At 53.2% G+C, this 27866-nt stretch overlaps 1 protein-coding gene across 3 annotated transcripts; it reads left to right on the forward strand.

Annotated features, from left to right (window-relative positions):
• Positions 1–24571: 24571 nt before the first annotated feature.
• Positions 24572–27329, forward strand: C1QA (complement C1q A chain). Of its 3 annotated transcripts, none has more exons than XM_056123373.1 (3): positions 24572–24630; positions 25394–25563; positions 26555–27329. In XM_056123373.1, the coding sequence occupies exons 2-3, from the start codon at positions 25401–25403 to the stop codon at positions 27133–27135; spliced, it is 744 nt and encodes a 247-aa protein (XP_055979348.1). In that variant the 5' UTR covers positions 24572–24630; positions 25394–25400; the 3' UTR covers positions 27136–27329. The 3 variants fall into 3 exon arrangements, with proteins under 3 accessions (XP_055979348.1, XP_055979347.1, XP_055979346.1); XM_056123372.1 differs by having other exon boundaries at positions 24610–24714; XM_056123371.1 differs by lacking the exon at positions 24572–24630 and adding an exon at positions 24941–25062.
• Positions 27330–27866: the final 537 nt, after the last annotated feature.

The following is a 27866-nucleotide window of genomic DNA, read 5'->3' on the forward strand; positions in this document are numbered from 1 at the left end:
TGGGGCCCCGCCAGCATGAGAGTGCTCTATGGGGAAGGAAAATGAGGCTCTGGGAGGGAAGCACCTTGCCCACCATCAGGATTCTGATCGTGGTCAGCCAGGCTCAGTGGGGAGAAGTTGGGGCGAATGTAGGGGCTAGGCCCTGTCATAAGCTCAGGCCTACACCAGTGCAATAGCCACTTCTCAGGGGGGTGCATCAGCCCACTGACCAGAGCAGATGAGTGAGGAGGCAGTGGCCTCAGATGTGTATTCTGTGAGGAGTCGTGTGGACATGGTCACACCTGTGGTAAGCACATACATAGAAGTTTGCACATGACTGTAGAAGTTTGCACAGGACACTGTCTCCTATGGTAAGCACATATCTACATGGCTTTAAGGGTGGCTGAGGTGAGCGGATGCATATTTGTAGAGCTAAATGAATGAAAATTATCCCACAAACCCATACAGGCATGTGGTCAAGGTGCTGTGTAGGATAGATCCGGGGGCTTCAGCACAGAGGTTGAAGATCCATGTCTGCCACCATGGTGTAACTGCCAGTCTGTGGACAGCTGCGCAGACACCACTCCTGGTGGTGCTTGGGGTACAATAAGTTGCTCCAGGGATTTAATTTGGGTCATCTGCATGTCAGACAAGTGCCTTACCCACTGTACTACTGCTCCAGCCCCGATGTTTATATATTTCTATGACCGATAAATACCAAAAGCAAGTGTGTGTGTGTGCATATATGTGTGCATGTGCATATGTGTTGCCAAGCCCCGCCCACTGTATCTTCTGATCCCTTCTGCAAGTCTCTCCCCAGTGAGGGAATCAGGGAGAGGATTCTTGCAGTGACATCCTGAACAGGGAGGTTCATCAGGGTCCCCCAGGTCCCCAAGCGATGACAAGAATATGTATTTGCGCCCTCCCTCTGAAACTACCCTGTGTTCCTGCCAGTCAGGCACAATCAGCTGGCTTCATCCTCCAGCAACGTCAAGCCTCAGAGTCAGAGAGATCCTATGGGGTTAAAGGTATTTACCCTGCATGCATGAATACAGGTTTTTACTCTGCATGTAGTCAACTCAAGTTTAATCCCTGAACACCTCCAAGAGTGACCCCCCCACTGCAGCACTGCTAGATGTGTCCCCCTAGACTAGCTCAGTTGGGAGAGCGTTAGACTGAAGATCTAAAGGTCCCCTAGACCTAAACAAACAAAAAACTTCAAATTTCAGAAAGACCCTTTATATGATCCTTTATAAAATTCATCTATCTATCCATTATTATCTCCAATATTTTATGGCTGGGTAAACTGAGGCTCAGACAAGCTAACACCAGTTTCCACACAGGTCCCTTTTCTGGCCTCTTGTTCCATGATTTTGCCTAGCACGCCAGCCTTGCTTGACTGTGGGTGCTGTCCGTGGTGCTGAAACCACATCTTTCTGCACCTGGGCGAGGCTCACCACTCGCTGAACTTTAGGAGAAACCGAGGGTGGATTATATGAGGCAAGAACTCAAAGTCAGGGGAGGGAGGGGAGCCATGCCATGTCCCATGATGGCTGAGGCCATTTAAGAATCTTGCATCTCTTCTGCCTGGACAGTCCTTATGGAGCAAATTGGGAGCTAGTAAGTCTGATGTAGCTTAGATCCTACAGTCGGTAATATATGTTGGACTCAAATGGAGGAGAAGAATAGGTCTTGAGTGTGTTTAAAGGAGGGTGACAGGCTTTCCTGGGGCCAAGGCAAAGGGAGACTGTGGTAAAACCCTGCTGAAGCTTGTGGAGCTTCTCCATAGTCTTCAGATCTTGGAGTTGCTGTGCAGGGAAAAACACCCTGGCCATTTCTTTTAGAAACAGATGGTGGAATCTTCTGGAAACATATTTCAACTCAACTTAAGAACTCTCCCCACCCCACTTTTAGCCAGACTTCCCCCAGCAAGGGGTCACTTTTCCTCCAGAAAAGACGAGCCTCTCAACACTGAGAAATAGACATTTCATGTTCTTAGGGTCTCATGAAAGTTGACCAGCCATGGAACTGGAGAGATAGCACGGGTTTAGGACACATGTCTTGCATATGGCCTAGTGGGGCTCAATTCCTGGCATCCCATCTGGTCTCCAAGCACTGCTAGGGGTGATCCCTGAGTGTAGAGCTAGGAGGGATCCCTGAGAACTGCCACTGGGTATGATCTCCGAATCCACAGAAAAAGAACAGACCAACCCTTGAGCAAAAAAAAAATCTGCCAGCAGTTGAATGCCTATTGTATCCTTGCCAAAACCCATGGGCATAGGTCTTACCAGTCCAGTGATGCAGGTGAGAAACTGAGGCCCCGAGAGGGGAAGCAAACTCCTAATGGTTAGCATGTCACTCACTGTCACTCTCCTCCCGTTGTTCATCGATTTGCTTGAGTGGGCCCAGTAACATTGTGAGACTTGTTACTGTGTTTAGCATATCGAATACATCACGGGTCTCTTGCCAGGCTTTGCTGTGCGAGCGAGATACTCTCGGTAGCTTGCCGGGCTTTCGGAGAGGGGTGGAGGAATCGAACTTGGGTCGGCCATGTTGGTTCTGTGCAAGGCAAATGCCCCACCCACTGTGCTATCACCCCAGCCTGGTTAGTATGTATTGGACTGAAATCAGACCCAAGTGTATGGAGCCAAATCTGTGCTGTTTGCTACTATGAACCAACCCAGAAAGTGCAGAATTCCTACTATATCCCCACTCCCCACGGTCTTTTCCTGGCTTCCTCCCTCCTCCTCCACTATGGGTTGAGTTTTAAGGAAGAAATAAATTAAACATGGATTTAAGGCCCAGCCCAGGGTGAGAGGCCGGAGCCTATTAGCACTGATGTTTCTTTCATGAGGGGTGGGATGGTGCGTCCCGCCTGCAGCCACCCAGGGTAGTGCAGGGACTGCCTTTCAGTCACCAAGGCCACCTGCCTCCCAGCTCAGAGCCTTTTTGTCCCCTCCCCACCATCTGCCTGCACTTCCCCCCTCCCCCATCCAGAGTTTCCCCACGGCCTGGCCTCAGCTTTCAGAAGCTCCACAAGCTCTGGCTACATTTCCCCAACAGCTTGGAACAGCAGAATGAACCCAGACTTTAGATCAGATCCTAGTCTGTGTCTCGGCTCTTCCTTTACTGTCAGACTTTGGAGAAATCACAGAAGCTTGGTTTCCCCCCAACCCACCCCAATCCCTCTCCAGGGAAAAGGCAAAGAAGCTAGTCTGGAAGCATCTCTGTAACAACTGGGCTGAAATCAGGCCCAAGAATGTGATTCCAAACTTAGGCGGTTAGCTCCTGTGTGACAAAGTCTCCTTGAACCAACCCAGAGTGTAGAATTCCTGGCGCAGCCTGTTCCCGCCTCCCTGCCTCTGCGCCTCCCTGAAGGGGGCATGAGTTTGTGAGTTTGTCTGTCTGGGACTCAGAGCCCGGTGGGTCTTCTCTGGCTTTACACTCACTGCATCTTAGGTGTTAGTAGAGCATCGCTCTGCTGTGACTGTCAGTGTATCAATGGATGGATGCATGTCTTGCACAGAGCATTCATGACCAGTGAAAGAGAAGTGGATGAAAATTAGCATGGTGGGAGCTGAGACCCCATTTGCAGAGGATCAGAGAGTGCATCAGTTTCTCCCTGTCAGGTCTGGAGGAAGCTTTGCTCTGGGGGAGGGGCACAAGCAGCAGGGAAGCTGCCCAGAGCCCTGATTGCTGGGTTCTGTCCCACCTTTGTTCGTATCTGAGATGGGTGGGAGACCCTCACCAGGGGCAAAACCATACCCATCACAGGAAGAAAAGATTCTAGACCACATGGCCTCTATGAAGGGCCTGTGGGTCTCCCATGGTGACCCCAAGGTCCAACAGGTTCACTGCCCAGCCATGCTGAATCTGATAGCTGCGTCCCCAGCAGAGAGCCCGGCACACGGGACTTCCCAGGGACAGACTAGCTCCCAGAAGGAAGAGGTCACCCCTTCATCTGAGAGCATTTAGCCAAGGTGATTCCCTGAACCCATTGACTTCTCGGGATATAGGTGGAATGACAGCACCCACAGCGAGGCTGGGGTGGGGGGTGGGAGTGAGTGAGGTGGGACCATCCTGATGTGAGTGAGGGACCATCCTGATGGTCCCTCCAGTCTCTCAACCCTGACACCTTCCTGGTGCAGTCCCCTCCCACAGGTACCTGGACCCAGGTGACCCACAGAGCAGGGCAGAGGCTGCCCCACCCCCAGCCCGGCACAGACCTCTGCAGCTGCTCAGGCCTTCTCGCCTTGCGTGCCAGGCAAGTGCAGGTGGCCGTGAGGAGGAAAAGGCGGGGGTGAGTGGATGAGTCCAGGAAGCCAGAGCCCAGGGGAGCACCCGCACACCGGCACCCTCGTGCGCGCAAAGGGCTTGCACGCGATGTGAGGTCCCTGGCCCTCGGAGCACTTCCTGGAAAGGGGGTCAGCACTCCAGCCTCTGCCTCCGCTGCTCCCCGTCTGTTCGTCTGTCCTCTCAAGGGGCAGACTGGTCACCCGCCTCACCTTGACCTGCTTCTCTGATGTCCGCTCTGCCTGGTGTGCTGGCACCTGGCATTCTATGTTGCTTATCAGGCTCCCTATGGGTTAGATTGTCTGCCTGTCTGTCAGTCTGTCTGTCTGTCTCTGGTCTTCCTCTCCGTTTTCCCTAGACATCCAATCTGTCTGGCTTCCCTGCAATCACATTGGCTTCCCACGTGTGGGTCCATGCACAGTCAGTGGCCAGTCACAACCCTCTGTCCACCCACTAACTCTCCCTCTTTCTGGTCAGACTAACCTTCATCTGTGTTCCCATTTGTGTGTTTTTCTCTGTGGCAGGGAAACTGGTCAGTTCTGATGGCCAGCTGGTCTGGCCACCCCTTTGCCCACTCTCTTACCCCCTTGCTAAGCCCTCCTTTCTCTTGGCATGCAGAGTTGGGTTTGTTCCTCAGCAGAACCTCCTCTCTCTCTGTGGACCAGGCTGGTTACCCAGCCCCCATAAAAATAAATAAATAAATAAATAAATAAACAGAGCCGACCCACCAGCAAGCCCAGGACTCCCCTCAGGTCCCCTGTCCCAATTTCCCCCTCAATACCGTCCCTCCCTCCTGCAGCCCACCCGCCCCTCTCTCCAACCCCCGAGTATTACAGAAAGATTTAGCTGAAGATATTTGGGGAAGACTAGGCTCAAATTAATGGGAAAAATAAGGTTTTATTATTCCATTTTGGCTTTATTCCTCGACTGATTTCCTCCATTACCACCGAGCAGCGATTGAGAAGGGCTGTTCTCTGCAGTATTTATGGTAATGTGGGTTAATGTCTGAATTCCAGGAGCTCAATTAGCAAATTCATAGACAAGGGGGTCTGTTGGAGTTTCTCTTGTGGAGCCAATGATTCATTAGCCACAGGGAGACTCTGGGATTCCTGTCCGCATACGAAATGTGGGTCTCCGTTCTCCCAGGCGTGTGGGGCCTGGAGGAACCCTGAGCTTTGTCCCCGCTACCTGCCGTAGTGCTGGGTACAGAGCAGGGCCTTGGTAGTTCGGGAACTCAGCACAGGGTCATGGCAGCGGCCTCCGAACAGGGATGAAACCAAGGCATCCCTTTGTCCCCAGTGGCAGAAACACAGCCAGGGCCAGAGGAGTTGTGTAATACTTGCTGGAGAAACTGACGATACCCCCCCCCCCACCCAATTCCTTGGACTTAACTTAGCGCTGCTGGTTGGGAAGTGAGTGTTTGGTGATTGGCTAACTTCTGGGTGAGGAATAAATGAATGGGTGGTGCCAGTGTGACCAAGTAACCAGGCTTCCTGTGTCACCAGAATCCTACCCCAAGGGTGACCGAGGAGTGTGTGTGTGTGTGTGTGGGGGGGGACACACACACAGAGACAGACAGACAGACAGTCAGAAAGACAGACAGACAGACAGACACACACACACACACACACACACACACACACCAGGCTTTCAAGCTGGGTCTACTCTGGAGGGACTAGACTTCCTGTCCCCTCCTTGGGGCCAACATTCAGGTATGTGCTGGGCTGGGGTGTCCAGGCTGAGAAGTATTCCAGGTAGCACCCTTCAATCAGGTAGATGCCTTGTCCTGATTCTCACAGGAACTGGGCAAAGAGAGGTACCCAGTTCCTCTAGGGCCTTCCCAAGACTGCCTTCCTTGGACACTGACCACTTGATTAGACAGGATTGAGTGATTACTCTCATGCTGCAAATGTGAAATCTAATGCACAGAGAGGCAAAGTGCTCTGTCTGAGGTCACACAGCAAATTCATCTTGGAGCCAGAATTTGATGCAGGTCTTTGTTGGTCTTTCTTTCCCTTCCTGCTCCTGTCCAGTTACATCCTGAATCCTCTCTGTTTCTCTGATATCCAGCCCCCTTTCCCAAGGGTCCCTCACCCTTTGCCCACTTGCATATTGTCTCCCCTCCTGTGTTCACTGCTGCTCCCTCCGTGCCTGGGACGAGTCTGTGTGCAGCAAAGCCTCGTTAAATGTGGGTTAGTGAACCGTGAGAGCAAGAGGCCGTAAGTCGCAGCATCTCCTACTCCGCGCGCTCCCGTGTAGAGAGGGTGTGGAGGCTGGCCCTGTTCGAGTCTCCCCCACCGTGTGTGTAAAGCACAAACCCTGCCACCAGCGTGAGCTAAGGAACAGGCTTGGGAGCAGCCACACGGCCTGGGCACATGGCTAGCCATAGCAGAGTCCAAGTCCAGGACTCTAACCCCATGAATTCAGAGCCCACACTTGAGCCCACCTCCTCCGGGGACCTGCCTCCTGCACTCAGGGCTAGACATGCCAGCTCCACGGAGGGACAGCTGCCCTGCTCCAGGCCACCTGCAGGATCCATCCCCGGGCTGAGCCACAGCTGTGACAGGGAGCTCGAGAAAGGCGGGGCAGGGAGGGGGACTCAGGTCAGGCCCGGGCTCCCCCAGCCCACCCCACTCGCTGTGGGGGTCTCGTCAGTGTCAGCAGAGGTTGGCATTTCCAGCAGGGTCTGCCACGGGCTGCCTCTCTCCCTGGAAGGGGCTCTGCTGGGAGGGGAGTGTGAGCCGCAGATGTGACAGCCAGGCCCGGGAGACGAGCCCCATGTGCCCCCCCGCCCCCGCCTCCTGCAGAAGCAAACAGATGTGGTGCCAGCCCCATGCTGAAGGCTCTCGAGAGCAGCTGTGAGCGTCTGGGCCGTGTGCCAGGCACTGCACCGAGCGCTTCCCGGGGTCCCAGCTTTTGCCATCCTCGTTGAGCAGGAAAGAAACAAGAATGAACCCATTTTATCGTGAGGAAAACCGAGGTTCAGAGATGGGATGTCAGCTGTCTATGGTCACACAAACAGAGGGAGAGTGGAGGCAAGACTGAGCTCTCTTTGACCCTGGAGTTCTCCTCCTAGATTTCCATTCTCAAGGTCCTCGGGTGAAAACTGTGAGTGACATAAAGGCGGCCTTGATCTCTTCCCCTCGCTATTTCATGCAGCAGGAGGGCCCCTGCTCAGGCTGCGGAGCTGGAAGACAGTCGGCCCAGCAAGTCACTGGTCCCCATTTGCAATGTCTGCAAAGTGGAGAGTTTGGTTTGGGGGCCATACTTAGTGGTACTCCTGGCTCAGGGCCCCGAGGCCATGCCCTCTGGTGCTCAGGGGACAGTGCCGTGCCAAATACAGAGCCCAGGCCTCCTGCATGCTGAGCACGTGCTCCAGCCCAATGAGCTTTTCCCCTTTCTTTTCTTTTCTTTTTTTTCTTTTATTTTTGCTTTTTGGGCCATGCCTGGCGATGCTCAGGGTTTACTCCTGCTCTCCACTCAGGAATTACTCCTGGCAGTGCTTAGAGGACCACCTGAAATGCCAGGGTTTGCTGTGTGCAAGGCAAATTGCTGTACTACTGCTCTGGCCCCAGCCCACTGAGCTATCTTTACGGCCCCACATTTGGCTTTGATGTTTGGGTTATATTGAGTGCTCCAAGATCAGTGCTCAGGGTTGCTCCTGACAATGCTCAGGGGGCCACAAAGTGCTGGACATGAACGTGGGGCTTCGACATGCGAAGTGTGCACTCAACAGGAAAGTTCCAACTCTGGCTTCCTGGGTGGAAGACTGTCCTGTGCAGGAGGGGGTAACTCCTGTCAGTGAGTCTCCAGGGAACAAGTAGCACATGAGGTCCCCAAATGCAGAGAGGGGCAGAAGCAGTTACCCCTCTCCTCAGGGATCTGACGCCCTGAGAGGAGTGACTTGCCCGTGGTCACAAACACATTAGCGTCTATGAAAGCTTCCCCTGCCTACCTCCAGCACGGCAGCAATGCTCAAAGAAATGGAAAGCTTCACCTTTGGCCTGTGTTTTTTTTGAATCTTTAGTCTCTTTTTCTTTGAAGACAATAGCATATTAAGATTCTCGAAAACTTGCTTTTTCCTGTCCCTTTCAAGGAAAAAATAACCTGACTCAGCCTAGAAGACCCTGAAAACAGAAATGGCCTTTTGGCTTTCTCTTTTTCTCCCGCCGAGACCTGGGGACTGTCCCCCCCCATGTCCCTGGTGGCTGGCACCGACATCGTGGAAAGGCCCAGCGGGGGGACTCACTGGGCCAGCTGCTGCATAAGCAGTGAGCAACTTCAGACAGACTGAGAAATCAGGCGCCACTTCAAAGGTGCGGTGACAGGAGTCATGGACGGCGGGAGCGAGGAGTGGCTTTCCCCCGTGGGCCTCCGCAGAGCGAGGAGGCTGGACAGTAGCTCTCCCTGGTACCCGCCAGCAGGACACACAGTGCCTTTCCCCACCAGGGAGGAACTGTCACAATGTTTGCCAACCCCTGAGCTCCAGGGGGACGGGTGAGCCTGCTGGCGGGGGTCAGGAGGAGAGTGGGGGAGTAGAGCATGAGCCCAGGGGTGCCTACGGAGCTGGAACCTTGGGCACAGGGCTGTGTGCTCCGGAGCCTAGTTGAGATGGAGGAGGAAGGGCAGGGCCCACTGACCGAGTTCCCTCTGTGGGACAGCAACATCACCATGAACCTCCAGGTTCATTCCCTCGCCACCCCCCACCCCTTTATAGATGCAGGAAAGCTGGGCTCACTGGTCCCAGAGAGGCAGCAGGGAGGCCCTGTAGGATGTTTGGAGCAGAACAAAAGTGCTAGGGTGGGGGCTGGAACAATAACACAGCAGGTAGGGCGTTTAACGCCTTGCACGTAGTCAACTCGGGTTCAATTCCCAGCATCCCATATGGTCCCCTGAGCACCGCCAGGAGTGATTCCTAAGTGCAGAGCCAGGAGTAAGCTCTGGGCATCACCAGGTGTGACCCAAAAAAGAAAAAAAAAGTGCTGGGGTGTGTGCATGTCTGTGTGTGTATCTCTGCGTGCATATTTGAATGTGCATGTCTGTGTGTATGTGTATACCTGTATGTACATCTAGTGTGTCTGAGTGAGGGTATCTGTGTGTGCTTGTGAGTCTGTAGGTGCATGTCTGTGTGTATCTCTGTGTGTCTGTGCTATCTGTGTACATATGTGTGCTCATGTCTGTATGTCTGAGTGCGCATATCTGTGTATCTCTGTGTGCATGTTTTTGTCTGCATATCCGTGTGTGTATGTCTGTGTATGTCTGTGTGTACATATCTGTGTATGTCTGTGTGCGTGACTGTGTATCTGTGTGCATATATGTGAGTGTGTGTCTGTGTATGGATAGCTTTAGGAGTGCTTATTTGTATGTGTATGCATGCCCAAGTGTGCATAACTGTTCATGTGTTTATCCATGTGTCTATATTTGTGTGTGCACATGGTGCATGTCTGCACATGTCTGTACACGTGTGTGCACATCTGTGTGGGTTCCCACATGTGTGTCTTTAGCACCTCCCATATCATGCCTTCCACTTCCTAGCATTCCCAGCCCACTCATCCTTATGTCCTCACCTTATACTGTCTCTTCTCTGTTCTGCCCCTCACCTCACCACCCACCCTCATCTTCCATCTCCCCCTCTGAGAGACTTTGGTATAAGACAGTCAGATTCTGTACCTAGTCCCTCACACCCAGCTCATGTTCTCCGAGCCTCAGTTAGTCTGTCTGTACAATGGGGTGTGTCACCACATCCCATTGTTGGAGACAGAGCAGACACCAAGCTCATGCCTGCCACCTAAGCCATTGTGGAAAGCAGTCCCTTCCCTCCCCACTCCACGCACTTCTCCTTCCTCCTTTCCTTGTTGCCTTCCCGGCTATCTGTGCCTCTGCTTCCCCAGTTCTGTGGGAAGATCAGGAAATCTACGTGTGAACAGGATCTGTGGTCCATTGCTCGCTGCTCATGTTCTTCGCCATTCGGAGACCTCAGGGCTTCGCACAGAAACACAATCATTATCACTGATGGAGACGAGGCATTGGCCTCTGTGTGTGTTGGATTCTGCACACTAGCTGAAGCACACAAAGAAATGCCTTATCACAGACGCCCACAAAACCACCATCCAAATAAAAACCTACCGCTTCCCTGCATCCCAGAGTGTTCCCTGCTCTGCTGCCAGTGCCCCATCCCCGAGGGTCACCCCAGTTCTGACCCCTGCTGTGCCCCCAGCCTCAGCCTTCAAGAGCCATTGAGCAAGATGCAGAAGAAGAAAGGATTCTATAGCCAAGATCCAGGAAAGGGATTTCACCCACCACCATCTGGGCAGAGAGATGCCAAGACTGTACTCAGGTGGAGGAGTAGAAAGCCTGAGTCTGGGGTCTCAGGAGACCCCTGCCCAGGAACTCCTCCCCCACCCCCTCTGCTGAAGGATAGGCAGGAAGCACTTGCTCCCCATGGTTATGGTCACGTGCATCTGGGAGCTCCAGTCTGGGCCAGCCCAGCAGAACCAGAAACGTGGGCAGCTGCTGCCCTGGCCCTTTGATGTGACAGAGATGGAGACACACACACGCCCGACAATTAATTAATTGTGACTTTCACCATGCAGTGGCCGCTTCCTATTGATCTCCCAGAGTCTGGAGTGAGAGAGACAATTAGGAGGGAGCGCCACGGCGGCAGCTAATTACCCGCAGAATGAAAACCGTGCCTTTCAATGTATTAAACTTTTATCACAAAAATAACCTGCCTGGTCCCTCCTGCTGAGAAGCAAAGGGGGAGCTCTTGCGTGGCATCCCCAGTTAGCCCTTCACAGGTGCCAGAAGCCCTAGGAGGCCTCCGAGGAGCCCCTGCCCACCTGGGCCCCGAAAGACAGCTGGAGACATGAAGGACCTTCCTGTCACCTAAACCAGCAACTCCATGCGAGGACCCAAGTGGGTTTCCAAGGCAGGAGCAAATGAAATCAGGCAGAGAATTTCCCATAATCTCAAGGCTTCCAGGAAAACCTGCGGGCACCCAAGGCTAGCTGAGACCAACCTTGGGTTGCAGAGCCTGGAGTTCAAAGGGCAACTCAGGGTCATGCAGCCCCTGAGATTCCAGCTCAGCCCCTAGGAATTCTCCAGCCAGTCACTCTGCATGCCCACGTGGAAGCCCCTGCTGTGGCATCTGAGAGATGAGGAAGATGCTCAGAGTAGCAATGGGGCTACGAGGACCACCCAGTGACCTTTGCAGCAGCCCTGTCTGAAGCTTGGCTCCCCTACTCTTTCTGTGCATGGCTCATGACTTGTTTCATCCCCTTTCAAAGCCCCATTTTCTGGTCTGCAAGTGAAACGACTTCTCTACCATGCAGGGAAATTGTAAACATTAAGATATAGCAATAAAGAAATATAATGGCGGGGAGGAGTGTTGGAGCCATAGTACAGTCAGTAGGGCGCTGTGGTCCTGTATGGTCTCCCGAGCACTGCCAGAAGTGATCCCTAAGTGCAGGACCAGGAGTAAACTTCGAGCACTGCTGGGCATGGCCCAAAAAACAAGAGAAAGAAAGAAAAAAAAGAAAGAAAGGAAGGAAGGATGGAAGGAGGAAGGAAGGAAGGAAGGAAGGAAGGAAGGAAGGAGGAAGGAAGAAGAGAGAGAAAGAAAGAAAGAAAGAAAGAAAGAAAGAAAGAAAGAAAGAAAGGAAGGAAGGAAGGAAGAGAGGGAGGGAGAAAAGGAAGGAAGAAAGGAAGGATGGAGGAAAGAAAGAAAGAGAAAGGAAGGAAGGAGGAAGGAAAGAACAAGAGAAGGGAAGGAAAGAGAAAGAGAAAGAAGAAAGAAAGAAAGAAGAAGGAAAAAAAGAAAGAAGAGAAAGAAAAAGTGGCACCTCTGCAGCATGACTGCTATTGCCACAGAAATAGGGAAACCGAGGCTTGAGATGGGGAAGCTGAGCCCCAGTTCAGCCTCAGGGAGACACAAAGGAGCAGGAAATTCCCTTCCTGCCTCCTTCTACCTCATGAGCCTCTCCTGGACCTGTCTCTCACTGGTAGGGCTTTGGGGTCCTTAGTTCTATCTGCTTGGTAGCTGGGCTCCTTCTTGCTGATTAGTTAACCCCATAGGGTCCTCCACAGACCCCAAAAGGCAGGTGGCATGGAGCAAGTGAGAGACAAAGACAGTGTCCCCAACCAACCTGAAACGACAGAGTGGAGGCAGCTTAAGCAGCCTAGCCTAGTGCCAAGGTCTCTGAACTCCCAAGACAGGATCCTCCCAAGGATCCCCGAACCTGGCTCTAATGGGCGCATAGAATTCACTCCCCTCCCCCAGGCCAGCTCCAGATCATGGGCTTTTGCTTCCTCGCCTCCAGGGTAGGGCCAGCTAGACTCTGGTATCCGTAGGGGAGGATGGAATGAGGGGAGGGATACTTACCCACCAACCCCTCCCCGTAGGCAGGCATTCACCCGTCCCCCACCTGCATCTCCCAGTGACAGTCTGACTGTGAGGGTCCAGAGGCAAGATATTATGTGGGTGCCCCCGGCAGGGTTACTCTAAAATCCCTTTCTGCAGAGAGAACCGAGCAAGCAGGATGCGGTGGTCTGTTTCCCGAGCCTTAGCCTGAGCGCCCCCTTCAGGAGTATGACAGCCTTGCAGGTGGGTGTCCTGCCCCTGGGTTCTCCCAGAGGCTCCCCACTCTCCCAGGCACCACTGCTTACCTCTTTGGGCTCATCCTTCCCATTAATTTAGCCACAGTACCCTGAGAAAGGGCTGGAGCGATAGCACAGCGGGTAGGGCGTTTGCCTTGCATGCAGCCAACATGGCCGACCCGAATTAAATTCCTCTGCTCCTTTCGGAGAGCCCAGCAAGGTGCCGAGAGTATCTCGCCTGCACGACAAAGCCTGGCAAGCTACCCTTTGACGTATTCAACATGCCAAATACAGTAACAAGTCTCACAATGTTACTGGGCCCGCTCAAGCAAATTGATGAACAACGGGGTGACAGTGACCCCGAGAAAACTGTTTCTTTCTTTTTTAAAATATTGTATTTATTTGTTGGAGCAGGGAATGAGCCACACCCCATGGTGCTCAGGACCTATTCCTGGCCTTGTGCCCAGGAGTGACTCCTGGCAGTGCTCAGGGCATCAGCGGGGGTGCTGGAGACTCAAACCAGAGACTTATCACATGGAGATCAGGGCCATCTGGGGATAGATGGAGCCCTGTTCCTTACATTTCCCTACCCAAACTCTCTCTCTTTCTCTCTCTCTCTCTCTGTCTCTCTTTCTCTCTCGCTTTATCCCTTTCTCTCTATTTCTCTCTCTGTGCGTGTCTGTCTCTCTCTCAGAGGCTGTGACTAATAGACTTTTTTTTCTTTTTGGGTCACACCCGGCGATGCACAGGAGTTACTCCTGGCTCTGCACTCAGAAATTACTCCTGGCAGTGCTTGGGGGACCATATGGGATGCTGGGAATCGAACCTGGCTCAGCTGTGTGCAAGGCAAACGCCCTATCTGCTGTGCTATCACTCCAGCCCCCTAATAGACTCTCTTAGGTGGGACTTCACTTGTGTCTAGGCCCTGGTTTTAATCATGACTTCTCAGGAAACCCCTGAGGCCAGGTCAGCATCAACCCCCCCCCATACACCCCCTGACATCCATTCAATGAGATGGGACCATGGGAGCATGGTCTCTGGCAGTGAGCAATCCCCCACCCTCTCCCATGTACCCCTCACGCAGGCCTTGGGGGCTCCCCCAAGGCATTGCCAGGACCCTACACTTCTTCAAGACTAGATCTCACCCAGCCCCTGGGCCATCAATTAATTCTGCTCTTCCCAGTGGCACCATTACTTCCTGGTGTATGTCTCCCACCATGTTATTCATCCAGATCCACCATGCCCCAGACTTACCCGGGATGTGCCCCTTCAGGAGGCCTTCTCTACCCCTCAGAACTCCCACACTCCCCACCTCTTGCTGAATTGATAACCTGAAGCCGTAGTCTGCTGCTACCTGCATCTGGTCTCATCTGTGCTTCCTGCCAGTCCAGGGAGTTTCCATTTGCACTGTGGAATGATCTCCCACTAAAGAAAAACAGAAACAAGAGTCCTTGCCCCAGACCGTGTCCTGCTTAGGCAACCAAACACCCATAAGCTTGTGACATAAGTAGGATGGAGCAGAGTTGACCTGGGTCCTGACTCTCCCTCCATTCTGACGTTCTGAGCAAAGAAACACAGGGAAGTCCCCCTCTGAACAGCCTTTTCTGGATAGGACTTGGAATAGAGCAAGCACTGTGGAGGCACTTTTGGAGATAGCTCTGTGTCTGGATATTTCACTTTAGAATCACAACAGCATAGAACGGAGGGAATTCTGGGTGGGGTGAAGAGCTAGGGCAGAGGGCAGGACCCTGGACAGCTCCGAGGGAGTTGAGGGTGCCCACACATGGTCCTTGGAGGCTGTCACCAATGACCAGGACAGCCCTGAAAATGAAGGAGGAGGAGCAGGGTGAAGATGCTAAATTCAGCAACACTATCAGTGCCATCTGCTCTCTGTGCAGTGCTCAGACTCAGGCTCACCCAGTCAGAGAGATTATAGAGGCTGTGGGAACGCCACATGCTTCTGCAGCAGGACCCACGGGGCTGTGCAGGAACCCAGGCTCTCTGCACACACACACACACACACACACACCCTGCCTCACCACCACAGTTCTGCCATTCTCTGAAGACTCTCAGCGAATCAGGTCACTTGGATCCCCATTGCACAGAGGGACTCCCCAACGGAAGTGGTAGGGCAGGAGCCAGTGGGAAGGTAGCACACATGCCTGTGTGGGTGGCACTCAGAACCACTGGAATGGGGCGGTGGTTCTTTTGTGTCTCCAAAGGCCTAGAAACAGTTCCTATCCCTGCCACGTAGGATCAATGTTCCCCCATCACATGTCATCCACCCTCACAGCACTTCCTAGGTGCACGTGTACAAGTGAGGAGTAGATGCCAAGACTTGGTCAGATCTGGGTTCAGTCCCCAGTTCTACCAGCACCAGGTGATGTGCTGGCTGTGTGGGTAGTAAGAGCCTGTCTTAGGAGCCATACACGCAGAGGCTGGCTGATCGCTTTGGTCAATGTCATCATTGTACATTGACTGTGATGGTTCCCAGGAGATAGCTATGTCTTATTTTACTTTTAAATTATGTTTCAGTGGTGCTGGAGCGATAGAACAGAGGGGAGGGCATTTGCCTTGCACACGGCTGACTTGGGTTCGATCCCTGGCACTCCATATGGTCCCCCAAGCACTACCAGGAGTGATTCCTGAGTTCAGAGCCAGGAGTAACCCCTGAGCATTTCCGGGCATGACACAAAAAGAAAAAAATGTTTTCTGGGTGTAGAGTTAGTCCACAGCAAGCTGCCCATTAATGTACCATGAGTTCTGAAAATGCGAAGATTTATGGCACCCTAAGATAAAATCTTTTCATCGCTCCAAAAATGTTCTCACTTCCTTCCCCATTCCTGCACTTTATTTGAACTTTTGAGCCACACCCAGCACAACAGGGACTGAACCTGGGCCTCCTGCCCGCGAAGGCCTTAGAGCTGCCTCCTTGCCTCCCCCACCCCCGCTCTTTAAGCAGCCAAGCTTTGGGCTGGAGAAATAGTACGAGAGTTAAGGCATCCCTCCCTTGGGGCCCTCACTCTCCTTTCTCTGGTGCCAATGCAGAATTTCAGACAAGGCGGGAGAGAAAATTCTGCACTGGAAGTCACTGGCTCCTGGGAAAGGGAGACTCGGGTGTGAGGGGAATCTCAGAGCGGGTGGGCAGCATGTAGCCCACCTGGTGGCCAGGGCATAACCGAGGCATCTTAATAACCGTCTTTGTTTCTGAGCATCTCCACAAACCCGCCAGACTCTTGGCGCTGTCTCACACGCAGCACGAGTCAGAACAGTGTGCAAATATTGCCTGTTACCAGCCCCATCCCTCAACAATGAAGGACAGGCAGCACGAAGGTCACAGGACGGACGATGGCTCAGACCCAAAGCCAGTTCACTAAGCCAGTGTCTTCCTCTCCCCAGTGCTCCTGAAACAGACCAGCATGTGTGCTGGGGAACCCTGAGGTGAACCCCCCAGTCCAGCCCTATCTCTCCGGCACCTGAGAGCCCAGAACCCCCCCGCAGCCACTCCCAGAGGCCATCCCCCTCAGCAGCCAGGGCCTGGTGCCGGGAGGTTGGAGTGCAGACGCCATGTCATTTGCATCCTACTTAGGGAAGCCTGTGCTTCCCCACCTGCAGCAAACTCCAGGCTGATTAGTTCTCCCCACACTGGAGAGTTAATTACTCTCCTGCGTAGACCGGGTGTTTATTTGTAATCAGCCAGCCCTGGGGAGGGGGGAAGAAATGCAGCCTCGGCAGCTGTCACTAGCCTGAATTCCTGAGCAGCCCCAGGGATAGAAAATGAGTGTGAGCTGGGGCGAGACCCATGCCCCAAACCCAATTTGTGCCCAAACTCTGAGCCCATATGCTGTGTGACCCTGGGCATGGCCATACTAGGGGAAAGAAGAAGGGCAGGGCTGAGGAGACAACTCAAAGGGCTGAGCACATATTCTGCATGCGGGAGGCCTGATTTCAAACCCGGGTACCACATGGTCCTCTGAGCTCTGCCAGGAGCAAACTCTGAGAGTAGCTCCTGAGCATAGCTGGGTATTGGACCCCCCCCCCCCCAAAATGAGACCAGGGACTGGATCAAAGTTAAGGGGACTGCAGGACTCAGAGAGATGCTGGAGTTGGGGGTGTTGACCGCAGTGGTCACAGTAAAGAATAAAGAACCTGAAAACCAGGAAGCTGGGAAGGGAACACGTCATGAGAAGCCTCTACAGGTCCAGCTTCTGTCCCTGGCACCTCCTAGGGCCTCCCTGAGGCAGGGTTGGGGGTGGAATCCATGCCCCCAGGAGGGAGATGGCACTAGCTTTGCTGGTCCAGTGTCTTGACTCTGGAAGCCTCTATTTCTCTCCATTCACTGGAGACAACTGGGGTCTCATTGGTTCCCCAGTGGGGGAAATCACTGAGCCAGGTTACAGGGGCTGCTGAAAAACAAAAATCTTCCTTGAACTGGAAGAAACGATTCTGGATTCCTAGGGGAATAGGAAACTGGTTGGGTCTCCACTGCTTAGAAATGGTCCCCATCCCAGGGAAAGCGAGTGACCGGCCTTCCTGCTACCTGCCCCCCCAACAAACCTGGACCACTTGCTCCCTCTCCTCCTCCATTCCAGGCTTCAGACCTCTCAGCTCCTGCTTTCGGCTTGTCAGACGCTGAAAGGTCACCCCCGAAGGCCCAGCCAACATGTCAGGGCTGGAAAGGCTCCGAGTTGCTGTCAGGCCTCCAGAAAGGTGCAGCCTGCAGGAAGCAAACATTGGAGCCAGCCCGGAGATTCTGTGACGGCGGTGGCACTAGCTGGGCAACAGTGTACGTCAGCAGCTTCTGCAGCCGACTCTGTGCCCAGGAACCCAACTGCTCCCTTGGTTCAACCCCCCACTTTGCCAGATGGGGAGATGGAGGCCCAGATCAGCGACTCACACAAGGCCACCAATATTGTCTCCTTCCTCCCAGCCACGCTGACAACTTTTGGTGAAATTCTGGGGCAGGAAGCAATGCTCCAGAGGCACAGGGATCAGAATGGGGAGACCCAGAAGGGTCAGTGCAGAGAGGCCCAGCAGGGTCATGGTGGGGGACCCAGTAGGGATCAGAGTGGGGCAAGTTAGCTGGAAGTCTTGGCTAGCCCGTGAGAGATCTTGACCCTCGTGGGGCTTGAGGGGTGATTATTCCCCCGGGAATCTCATTGGACCATCCTCTTCAGCTCCTCCTTCCCAGAGAGCTAAAGAAATGGAGCTGGTGACCTGCATGAAATGTCAGATGAATTTAGGCAGTGCAGTGCCTGGGGTCAACCCCAGAGCCTTACACATGCCAGGCAAGTGTTCTGCCAACTGTACTATCTCTTCGGCACCTTGAATGACTGTTTTCAATGCAACTATATCCATGACCACTTAATGATCTGATACCAAATGATTTCACCTCCCTAAGTATGTTTCTGTGTCTCAGAGATGAACCAAAGTACTACCAAGCTAGGTTGCTGCATGGATGAAGTAAGATAAGGTCTGTAAAGTGTCGAGCCAGGGAAGAAGCCTTGTGGGGGACGAGGGGGGGGCAGCGCACCCAGATCTTGCCTTCAGAGTTCCCACACCCATTCCTGGGACCTCCTCCCTTTTCCTCTCCCTTTCAGATATCCTGTTCTGGATCCCTATCTATTGGGTCCTGATGGTCCCTTCCAAAGGTTCGGGGACTGGAGCAATAGTTCTACCAGTAAGGCCTTGCACATAGCCGACCTGGACTGGATCCCTGGCATCCCATATGATCCCCTAGCACCTCCAGGAATAATTCTTGAGTGCAGAGCCAGGACTAAACACTGAGCACCGCTGGATGTGAACCAGACCCCCCTCCAGTAAGAACAAAAAAAGGGTACCAATAATCCCTCACACTTACTGCTCTAGGATTTGATGCAAGGCACTTCCCCTCACCAAACCCTGGTGACCTCATCCTGGCACTTTCTCCCTGGTGCTGTGATGGAACAGGGAGCCCCAAGCTTGGTCATAAACACCCTGGAGAGGGCAAGGCCACTCCACAGAAGGAACAGGCAGAGGTAGGCTCCATGTCAGGTGAGGGCGAAGGAGCCATCTTTCCTGCATGCGGTGCTCTCCCTCTCCCCCCACCCACACATCACTCTCTTGCCATGGCACCTCTCCTGAGCTCCCGGGAAGCTGGCACCATCCAAACCTTAAAGGTCCCCAGTTCACCGGCTGGGGGTTTACCAGCCTGTGGGACCCAGGGCTCACCCCACAAGGCAAAGGCCCTGCTCCCTACTGACTCCTTCACCATCTCTTAATCCTCTTCATCTTTTTCCATCTTGCTTGCCTGCCTGCCTTCCTGCCTGCCTGGTGTGGTGCCTATGATGCTGGAGTGGCACCCGCGGGTCTCTGTTCGTTCACAATTCCCAGGCTCTTCAAGAATGAAAATGCTGAATGATAAAGATGCTCAGACTCAGAGTTGGAAAATAGAAAAGTTTATTAGAAAGTAGAAGAGAAAAGAAAAGAAGCTCCCCAAATGGGGAGGAACTTAGTATAGGGCTAAGTTAAATGAGAGTTGTGTGTGTGCCCCTTTTTTTTTAAATTTTTATTAGTGAGACACCATGAGGTACAGTTGTAGACTTAGAAATTTTTGTTCTTGGGTTTCAATTATACAATGATCAAGTACCCATCCCTCCACCAGTGTCCATTTCCCACCACCACGGGTCCCAGTATCCCTCCCACCCTCATCCCCCCCCATCCCACCCTGCCTCTGTGGCAGGGCATACCCTTTTGTTCTCTCTCTCCTTTTGGGTGTTGTGGTCTGCAAAAGAGGCATTGAGTGGCAATCATGTTTGGTCTATAGTCTACTTTCAGCATGCTTCTCCCATCCTGGGAGGATCCTCCCAACACCCTTTATTTGGTGCTCCCTTCTCTATCTGAGCTCCCTTTTCCCCTAGCATGTGTAGCTGGCCTCCAAACCATGGAGCAAAATTCCTGGTACTAATCTCGGCCATTCTTGGGTGTTAGTCTCCTCTTTTGTTACTTTATGTTTCCCAGATGCTCCTTGCCTTCCTTATCGGTTGACACGGGTTTCCAAAAGATGCCAGAAAACCGCAAAGAAGTCTAGCTGGTCTAAATCTCTCCAGGAGCGATTGCCCAGTATCTTAGTTTCCCTGTCAGCCTAGGCTCCAGGGCAGAGTTTTATGTTCCTGGGAAGCCCCGAGAATGCTGAGACAGACCCTGGGGGTAGAACATGTGTCAGGTTGATAGGGGAGAGATGGAACATCTGGAGAGAAAAGAACTGTGGCTTCCTCCTTCCTCTCTCACTGGCTAGGGGAAACTGAGGCTTTCTCTTTCAGTGGTTCCCATTAGTGCCCTTCCAGCTAGATGGTGGGGGGGGGCGCGGGAACCCTCTCCAGGAGCAGCTGTTCCTGTGTTCTCAGGCTTACTACTCCCCTGTAGGCATGGGTGATGGAGGAGGGAGGTATGAGAGGATGGTTGTCTTCTATTCATTCCACCCTTCCCCAGATAAACCTCTTTTGCTCAATAGGTCTCCATGCTGGGGAGGAGGGAGGGATGTGGGGGTGGTCACTGAGTGGCAGGTGTGAGAGAAGGAGGGGGATCGAACCACAATAAGTACTTCTACCACAAGTACTTATTGTGGTACCAGGGAGAAGCTGATGGTTTCAAGCCTCCCCAGACATAGGAACTCGCTTGTATCTGAGCACACAGCGGAAAGGAGGCAGGTGTTGGATTTGAACCACATTGCCTCCATCTCCTCCACAACTTCTTTTGGATGGAAGGGGGATACAACTTGTGGTGCTCGGGGCTTATCCTGGCCCTGTGCTCAGGGGTAATTCCCAGCAGGCTCAGGGAGCCATACGGAGTATGGGGATCGAACCTGGGCCAACCACGTGTAAGGCAATCTCCCTACAGGCGGCACTGTCTCTCTGACCCCTCCATAACTTTGTTGTTTATGATCCTTTCCACTTCCCATAAAACAATCCCACACACTCTTTCATCTTCCAAAAGAGACAAAGAACAAGAGGCTGTTATTGAAGACACAAGGTATACCCTGCAGTTCCTCCCTGATGTCCAAACACTGCCCTGCAGCCAGCAAAACCCTGATCTTGAGCCTGAGAGTCTCTGATTCTGGGTCCCATGGACAGGCCTGGGGGGGTAGGACTTTCTAAACCTCCCACAGGACTCGCTCTCGCCTCTTTGTCTCCTGCTCCTCCCAGAGCCTGAGATCTGGGGAAATGGAAGAAGACAGTCATGCCCTCTGGCTGGAGGCGTCCCCTGCCTTTCAGAGCTACCACTGACCCCTTTACACAAATGATCGTTCATGACTATTGATGCCTTTGATTTCTCAGGAAGTGTGCAGACTCTTGCAACAGCCTGATAAGTAAAATCATCCAACCCTTGGAAATAAGGCAAACAGATAGCTGGTGTCCTTTCAAATTCAAATGAGAACATTGTCTCCTGAGCCTCCTGAGGCTCAGCTGACCCTCTAGGGGAGAGTGACTTTGCTGGACTTATTATTTACCATTGATCAGGGCCAGCTCTATAAAGATAGCTGCGAGCCGGTGGAAAACTGGGAAGTTGAGAATTATTTTGACTGCTCATGATGCAAATGATTTCTTTCCAATATACAGGATAATTCCAATTTTTTTTTTTGTCCTCTAGAATGTCAGCCAGTTTTGTCTAATTTAGCAATTTTATGAATATTTCCAAATTCATGTTAGATTTTTTTGGGGTGGGTTTTTTTTTTTTTTTAGTCTCTCCACTCTCCACGTAAAGGTCTATATAATTTCCCTCCTCCTATTCTACACTGACTGACCTTGATCATCCTACAATTGCCCCAAAAATAAAAGTTTGATAGGGCCCAGGGATGACTGAGTAGCAAAGCGCCTGCCTTGCAGCTGTGAGATTTTAAGTTTCGTCCCCAGGGTCGCCCACATCTGAGGAGCACAGCTGTTTGACTCTGCCGCCTGGGACCCCAGAATGGCAACTAAGTGTGAGATCTCTGCATGCTTCAGCCAGGGTTGTGGGAGCCTTGGGGGGCTCAAGGGTACAACCCCACCAGGAGAACTACAACCAGAGATGTGAGGGCAACCTGGTCAGGTGTCTGACCGCTGCTTGTCACACAAGCGTGTGTGTGTGTGTGTGTGTGTGTGAGTGTGTGAGTGTTTGTATGTGAGTGTATATTTCTGGTCAATCTAATAACAGCGACAAAGGGAAGGGAAGGGGGAATTGATGTATGACGACTATTTATTTCTCTAAGAAATGTGTATTGAGTATTTTGAAAAATTACTCTTTGAGAAGCCTTTCACAATATTTGACTTTTTCTCATGCCAACTCTGCCAGTTTCTCCAGGGAGAGAGCTCAGAACAGCTGGAGCACATACATTGCCTGAGGGAGGCCTTCCTGTGATCTACACAGTTCCCCACACTGCTGGGAGCAACCCCCAACTGTAGGGTTGAAACAGGGGCCACCAAATATGGATCTGAATTAAAAAACAAAACTGGCTTCGATCCCCAGCATCCCATGTGGTCCCCTGAGTGCCACCTGGAGTTAAGTCCTGAGCACCAGTCTGTGTGACCCAAAAGCCAAAAAGAAGTAAATTAACACTTTGGGGGTGGGTCACAGCCAGTGGTGCTCAGAAATTAGTCCTGGCCCTGTGCTCAGAGATCACTCTTGCCAGGCCCAGGAGACCACATGGGTGCTGGAGATCAAACCTGGAATGGGCACATGTAAAGCAAGAGCCCCACTCGCTGTACTGTCTCTCCAGTCCCCCAAATAAATAAACTTTAAAGAATAAACAAACACTTTGACACTTCCTGGGAGGCCATGGGCAAGTGTCCCTGGCCCAGGACTCAACTAAGAGGAATGATGGCGCTAACCATGCTGGTCAGCAGAGAGACATGGTATTTCCAGCACCTCTTATAGGAATGAAAAAACCCAGGTGATCCTCAAAGGTGGGTGCTGGTGCTGTGAGGGCGGCAAGAGACACCTCCTGCCTCTCCCCTACTCCTTCATCACGCACGAGGAGCAAGTGAGGCTCAGAGAGGTCAGGGAAGCCGCGGCAGGTTGCACAGCCTGTACGGGCCATGAGGACCTATTTTAATAAGCCATTTGATGACAGAAACTTCCTCCTACATTTCCATAATCCTTAGCAACCAGCCAGGAGGCTGCACGAGCCCCATTTTGCAAAGATATTGAAGAAGTTCTGAGTGATGGATTTTGCCCGTGGTCACTGTGAGTTGGGTCTGGGTAAACTGGAGAGATTCCAGCTCTCCTAATCGCCTGGTTCCAGGGGAGTCAGGGAGGGGCTGGAGGAGGAGCCCTGCCCTCTTTAGTCTCCCTGTGTGGGTCTGTTGGATGCCAGTCAGGATGGCAAATGAAGAAGCAGCCCTGAAAGGCTGTTATCCCTGCTCTCAGACCCTCTCCTCCTCCTTTGGCAGAATTCTCAGGATCAAAACATGGTCCTGGGGAGAGGCAAAGTGGGACGCACACAGCCCATGTGTCATCAGACGGGAGTTCAGTGGGCTTCAGTCTGACAGAGGCAGAGTTCTTAGTGACAAAGTGGGCCAGGCTGACAGGTCATGAAATCTCATCAGTTGGAGGGAGCAAGGCCAGTTGGTCCAACCAAACAGCAACTGCAATTCTCTAGTGATGGAATTCATGGGGCTTGACTATTGTGTGTGTCTGTGGCAGGGGGCTGGGGGGTGCTGCGAATCCAACTCAGGGGCCTCACACATGCAAGGCAAGTGTTGTATGGCGGAGCTGTTACCCCTTGGCCTTTTAAAAGTCGATCATTATTGGGGCTGGAGCAATAGTCTAGCAGGTAGGGCACTAGCCTTGCATGTGGCCAAGCCAGATTCAATCCCCGGCATCAAATATGGTTCCCTGAGTCTGCCAGGAGTGATCTCTGAATGCAGAGCCAGGAGGAAGCCCTGAGCATTACCAGGTGAGGCTCCCAAACAAAAGCAAAACAAATAAAAGATCATTTTTAATCTTTGGGCCAAAATATTTCATGACACAATATAATCCAAGGAGGATTTTCTCATAATCCAATGAGGAAGAATCTGTTATCTCTAGTTTGTCAATGAGAAAACTGGACCAGGAAAGTGGTTCATGGTAGGGTCCTTGCCTTGAATATCTGAGGTCTTGTGTCTGATTCTAGCAACACACACACACACACACACACACACACACCACGTACATACACCCCACCACACCCCTCACACACCATATACACACACCACACACACACACCACACACATATACACAAACACAATATGTAATGAAGAAAATAAGGCAGCGGAGGCCCCAGGAGTTGAATTCCTTCCTAGGCCACTTAGCTTGGACACAGCCTGTCTAGAAGGTTCCGGAGTATCTAGTCACGCCAGCACTGATCTCTCTCTGTGCTAGTCCTTGTTCTAAGCTCTGAGTCTAAGCACATGTTTCATCCTCAGGAATGGGGCTTACGAATCCCCAAAGACACCTTCCACCCCAATAGCCTCTGCTTCTCTCTTCTCGGCCCTGCCCAGGCCCCACCCCAACACCAGCTGTCCCTGCCCCCACCCCAGCTGTGGCTTCGATGGAGTACCCAATGTCCTGGTCCTGCTGAGCTCTGCTCAAAATGTCCCTGGCGGGCCTGTGGCCACCGGGGGGCAGGCCAGGGTCAGCAGAAGGGGAAGAGGAAGTGGGGAGGGATGTGAAACCTGCCCACCAGCCAGTTCCGCCCCTCTGAGTGTCCGTCAGGGTCCCTGGGCAGAGGGCAGGCACAGCCAGTAGGGGCCAGCCAACAGAGGCAGGTGAGGCAGCATCTGTGGGGGGTGAGGGGCGGCTCTGAAGTGGCGACCAGGCAGCTGGCCTTGAAGGCTAAGTTTGGCCCAGAGGTAGGCAGGGAGGGAGAGCCCAGTGAGTTTCTGTGGCAGAAGAGGAATGGGGTGGGGGGTGGGGGGATGTTAATCCAGGACCCAGAATGGGGGCAAGCAGCGACCTTGGGTCAGAGCTTGGAGGAGGCAAGAGGTTCCAGTGGTCCAGATCACCAGTTCCTGGCTCCTAGTCCTTTCCAGGACACCAGAAGCTGGGGGGAGCCAGCTGAGAGCCCTGGGGGAGGACAGAGGAGCTGAGAGAGGCGAGTGAGTGTGCACAGAGCGGAAGTGCGGTGCTGGGGGGTTGTGAATTTCTGTGTCTGTCCAGTTCTGCCTCTGGGCAGGAGAGTGTCATCCAATGCTGAGCAGGTACTCGATAAATATTTGCTTAATGGAATTGGTCCTCTCCATGAGCGTATGAATGTGTGTGTCCAGGTGAACAGGGTCAGTGTGTGTGTGCAGGGTGTGGAGTGGGCTTTTGAGCCAGCTCGTTCTGTGGTGCAACTGTGTGGAGAGCAGGCTGTGTGCATGCAAGTGTGTGTGTGTGTGTGTGTGTGTGTGTGTGTGCGCGCGCACATTGGCCTGTGTGTTTGCATTGGTGTGTATGTGTTCCTGCACATTGGTGTGTGTGTATGTTTCAAGTGAGATGGGTGGGAGACCGTGGTGTCCAGCTGCCTGGGGCCTGCCCTGCTCTCCTCAGAGACACCATGCAGACTGCCTGGGACTGGCTGCTGGTCGCTGTGCTGGCCACCTCCCTGAGCTCCACAGCGACCCAGGACGTGTGCCGAGCTCCGGATGGGACAAATGGAGCTGCAGGAGTACCCGGCCGACCCGGGCGTCCGGGCCTCAAAGGAGAGAGAGGGGAACCAGGTAAGTGTCTGCCCTCACCGCCCAGCTTCTCTTGTGGCCTGGCCTGGGCTCCAGGTGGGAGGCTTGGGGGTGGCACTAAGGAGTACCTGGACTCCCCACAAAGCCTCTAAGGTCCACTTGACCCCAGGGGCTGAAGAGGGCACCTTACCTTCTTCCTGTGCCACACCCTCAGCCCCACCAGGCACCCCACATTCCTGCTTCCTTGTTCTTTGTTTGGTCTTCCCTTCCTCCACCAGAGGAGAAATTGCGGCTAGATTTCAGTGAATCTCAAAGTCCCCAGGCAGTCCAGACACAGGCTGGTCTATTACTGGAACCCTGAAAGCCTGGAGGCTAGACTCAGGAGCCCCTGACTTGCTGTGTGATTTCAAACAAGTTGATGATCCTCTCTGAGCCTGTTTCCTCTCGGTCCAATCACCTCTCCAAGCAGAGATGGATCATGCTGGCTTCTCCCAGGGCCCCCTCTCTTCCAGCTTTCACAAATACCCTAGAGAAAAAGGCTGGGGGAGGGGCAAGGGAGGAGGACCTGACCGAGGGAGGAAGCAAACAGTCTTGTGGAAATCACCCCCCACGCCCCGACCTCCCCACCCATAGCAAACCCGGGAGGTCATGGGTGTTTGCCAAAATAGTGTACTCAGGGATCCCATATGCAGCCCCCAAGCGTGAGGAAGCTGGGCTTAGTGGCCCAAGAGGAAGGAGTGCAGCGTGCAAGGGAAGAGCAGAGGGAGGAGCAAGAGTGTCCTGCTTTCCTCAAACCTGACACTTTCGGGGGGGGGGGGGGGAGGGGGGCTTTACACACTTGTCCTCATTTTGTAACAATGAGGCTCAGAGAGGTTCAGATATTTGTCCAAGATCACACAGTCTGTAAGAATCCCCGTCTTAAAGAACCAAGCACCCGCTGCCCTCCTTCCACCACAGACCCAGGTTTCCATCTTCTCCCCAAGGACTGGTGGACACTAGACTCTTCCTTGTGACCTGGCCTTTCTCCCTCCAGGAGCTGCTGGCATCTGGACAGGCATCCAAGGCCTCAAAGGAGACCAGGGAGAGCCTGGCTCCCCCGGGCTCCCTGGGCTCATGGGCTCCCCAGGGCCCAATGGCCCCCCAGGGGCTCCTGGGAACCCAGGATTGAAGGGCATCAAGGGAAACCCGGGCAACATCAAGGACCAGCCGCGACCAGCCTTCTCGGCCATTCGCCGGAACCCCCCTATGGGCGGCAATGTGGTCATCTTCGACAAGGTCATCACCAACGAGGAAGGCCCCTACCAGAACCACTCGGGCCGCTTCATCTGTGCTGTGCCCGGCTACTACTACTTCACCTTCCAGGTGGTGTCCAAGTGGGACATCTGCCTGTCCATTGTGTCTTTGAGCCGGGGCCAGCGGCAGCGCTCCCTGGGCTTCTGCGACGCCAACAGCCGGGGCATCTTCCAGGTGGTCTCCGGGGGGTCGGTGCTCCAGCTCCAGCAAGGAGACCAGGTCTGGATCGAAAAAGACCCCGCGAAGGGCCGCATCTACCAGGGATCCGAAGCCGATAGCGTCTTCAGTGGCTTCCTCATCTTCCCGTCGACGGCGGCCTGAGCTGGGGGACAGGGATGGGGGCAGGGGGGAGGATCCCATCCCTCAGCTGCTCCCTTTAGGGGACCCTGGCTCACTCACGTCCCCACTGTGGTGTTCGTGCTCGGCTCTGTAAAAGTGTGGGTGCTGCTGCTGTCGCTACCTGGAGGGATTGTTTCTTGGAACTTTTCCTGGAATAAATGTTGAGTCCCTATCAACTGAGCCTGACATCCATGGGCCACCTGGGCATGGGGAGGGAGATACAGGGATGCAATCATTGCGTGTTCACAAGGCAGCCCTGCATTTAGTATTTTCCCTTGTGCACTGAGCAGGTCTGGAGAGTTACGGTGACCTGGTTTGAATCCTGGAACCACCACTTACTAGTTGTCTGATCAGCTTCATGTTAGATCACTTCAGCGATCTGGAAAGTTGGGATAAGGATGGTTCCTCCTTGGGACTGGAGAGACAGCACAGCGGGTAGGGCGCTGCCTTGCATGCGTTCAACCTGGGCTCAATCCCTGGCATCCCATCTGGTCCCTCAGGCCCTATTAGAAATGATTCCTGAGTGTAGAGCCGGGAGTAAGCCCAAGTATCGCCAGTGTGGCCCCCAAACAAAGCCAAAAAGATCGTCTCCCTAGAGGCCAGAGCAATGGAACAGCGGGTAGGGCATTTGCCTTGCACGCAGCGAACTGGGTGCAATCCCCGGCATCCCATATGGTCTCCTGAGCACCGACAGGAGAAATTCCTGAGTGCAG

This window comes from Sorex fumeus, unplaced genomic scaffold, assembly GCF_029834395.1.
Source record: "Sorex fumeus unplaced genomic scaffold, SorFum_2.1 ptg000047l, whole genome shotgun sequence".
Taxonomy (NCBI): domain Eukaryota; kingdom Metazoa; phylum Chordata; class Mammalia; order Eulipotyphla; family Soricidae; genus Sorex; species Sorex fumeus.

Bases quoted from the DNA above. Each gene is read 5' to 3' on its own strand.
- C1QA (XM_056123371.1), top strand. The intron at 25,564-26,554 runs GTAAGTGTCTGC...TTCTCCCTCCAG, and splicing joins AGGAGAGAGAGGGGAACCAG to GAGCTGCTGGCATCTGGACA.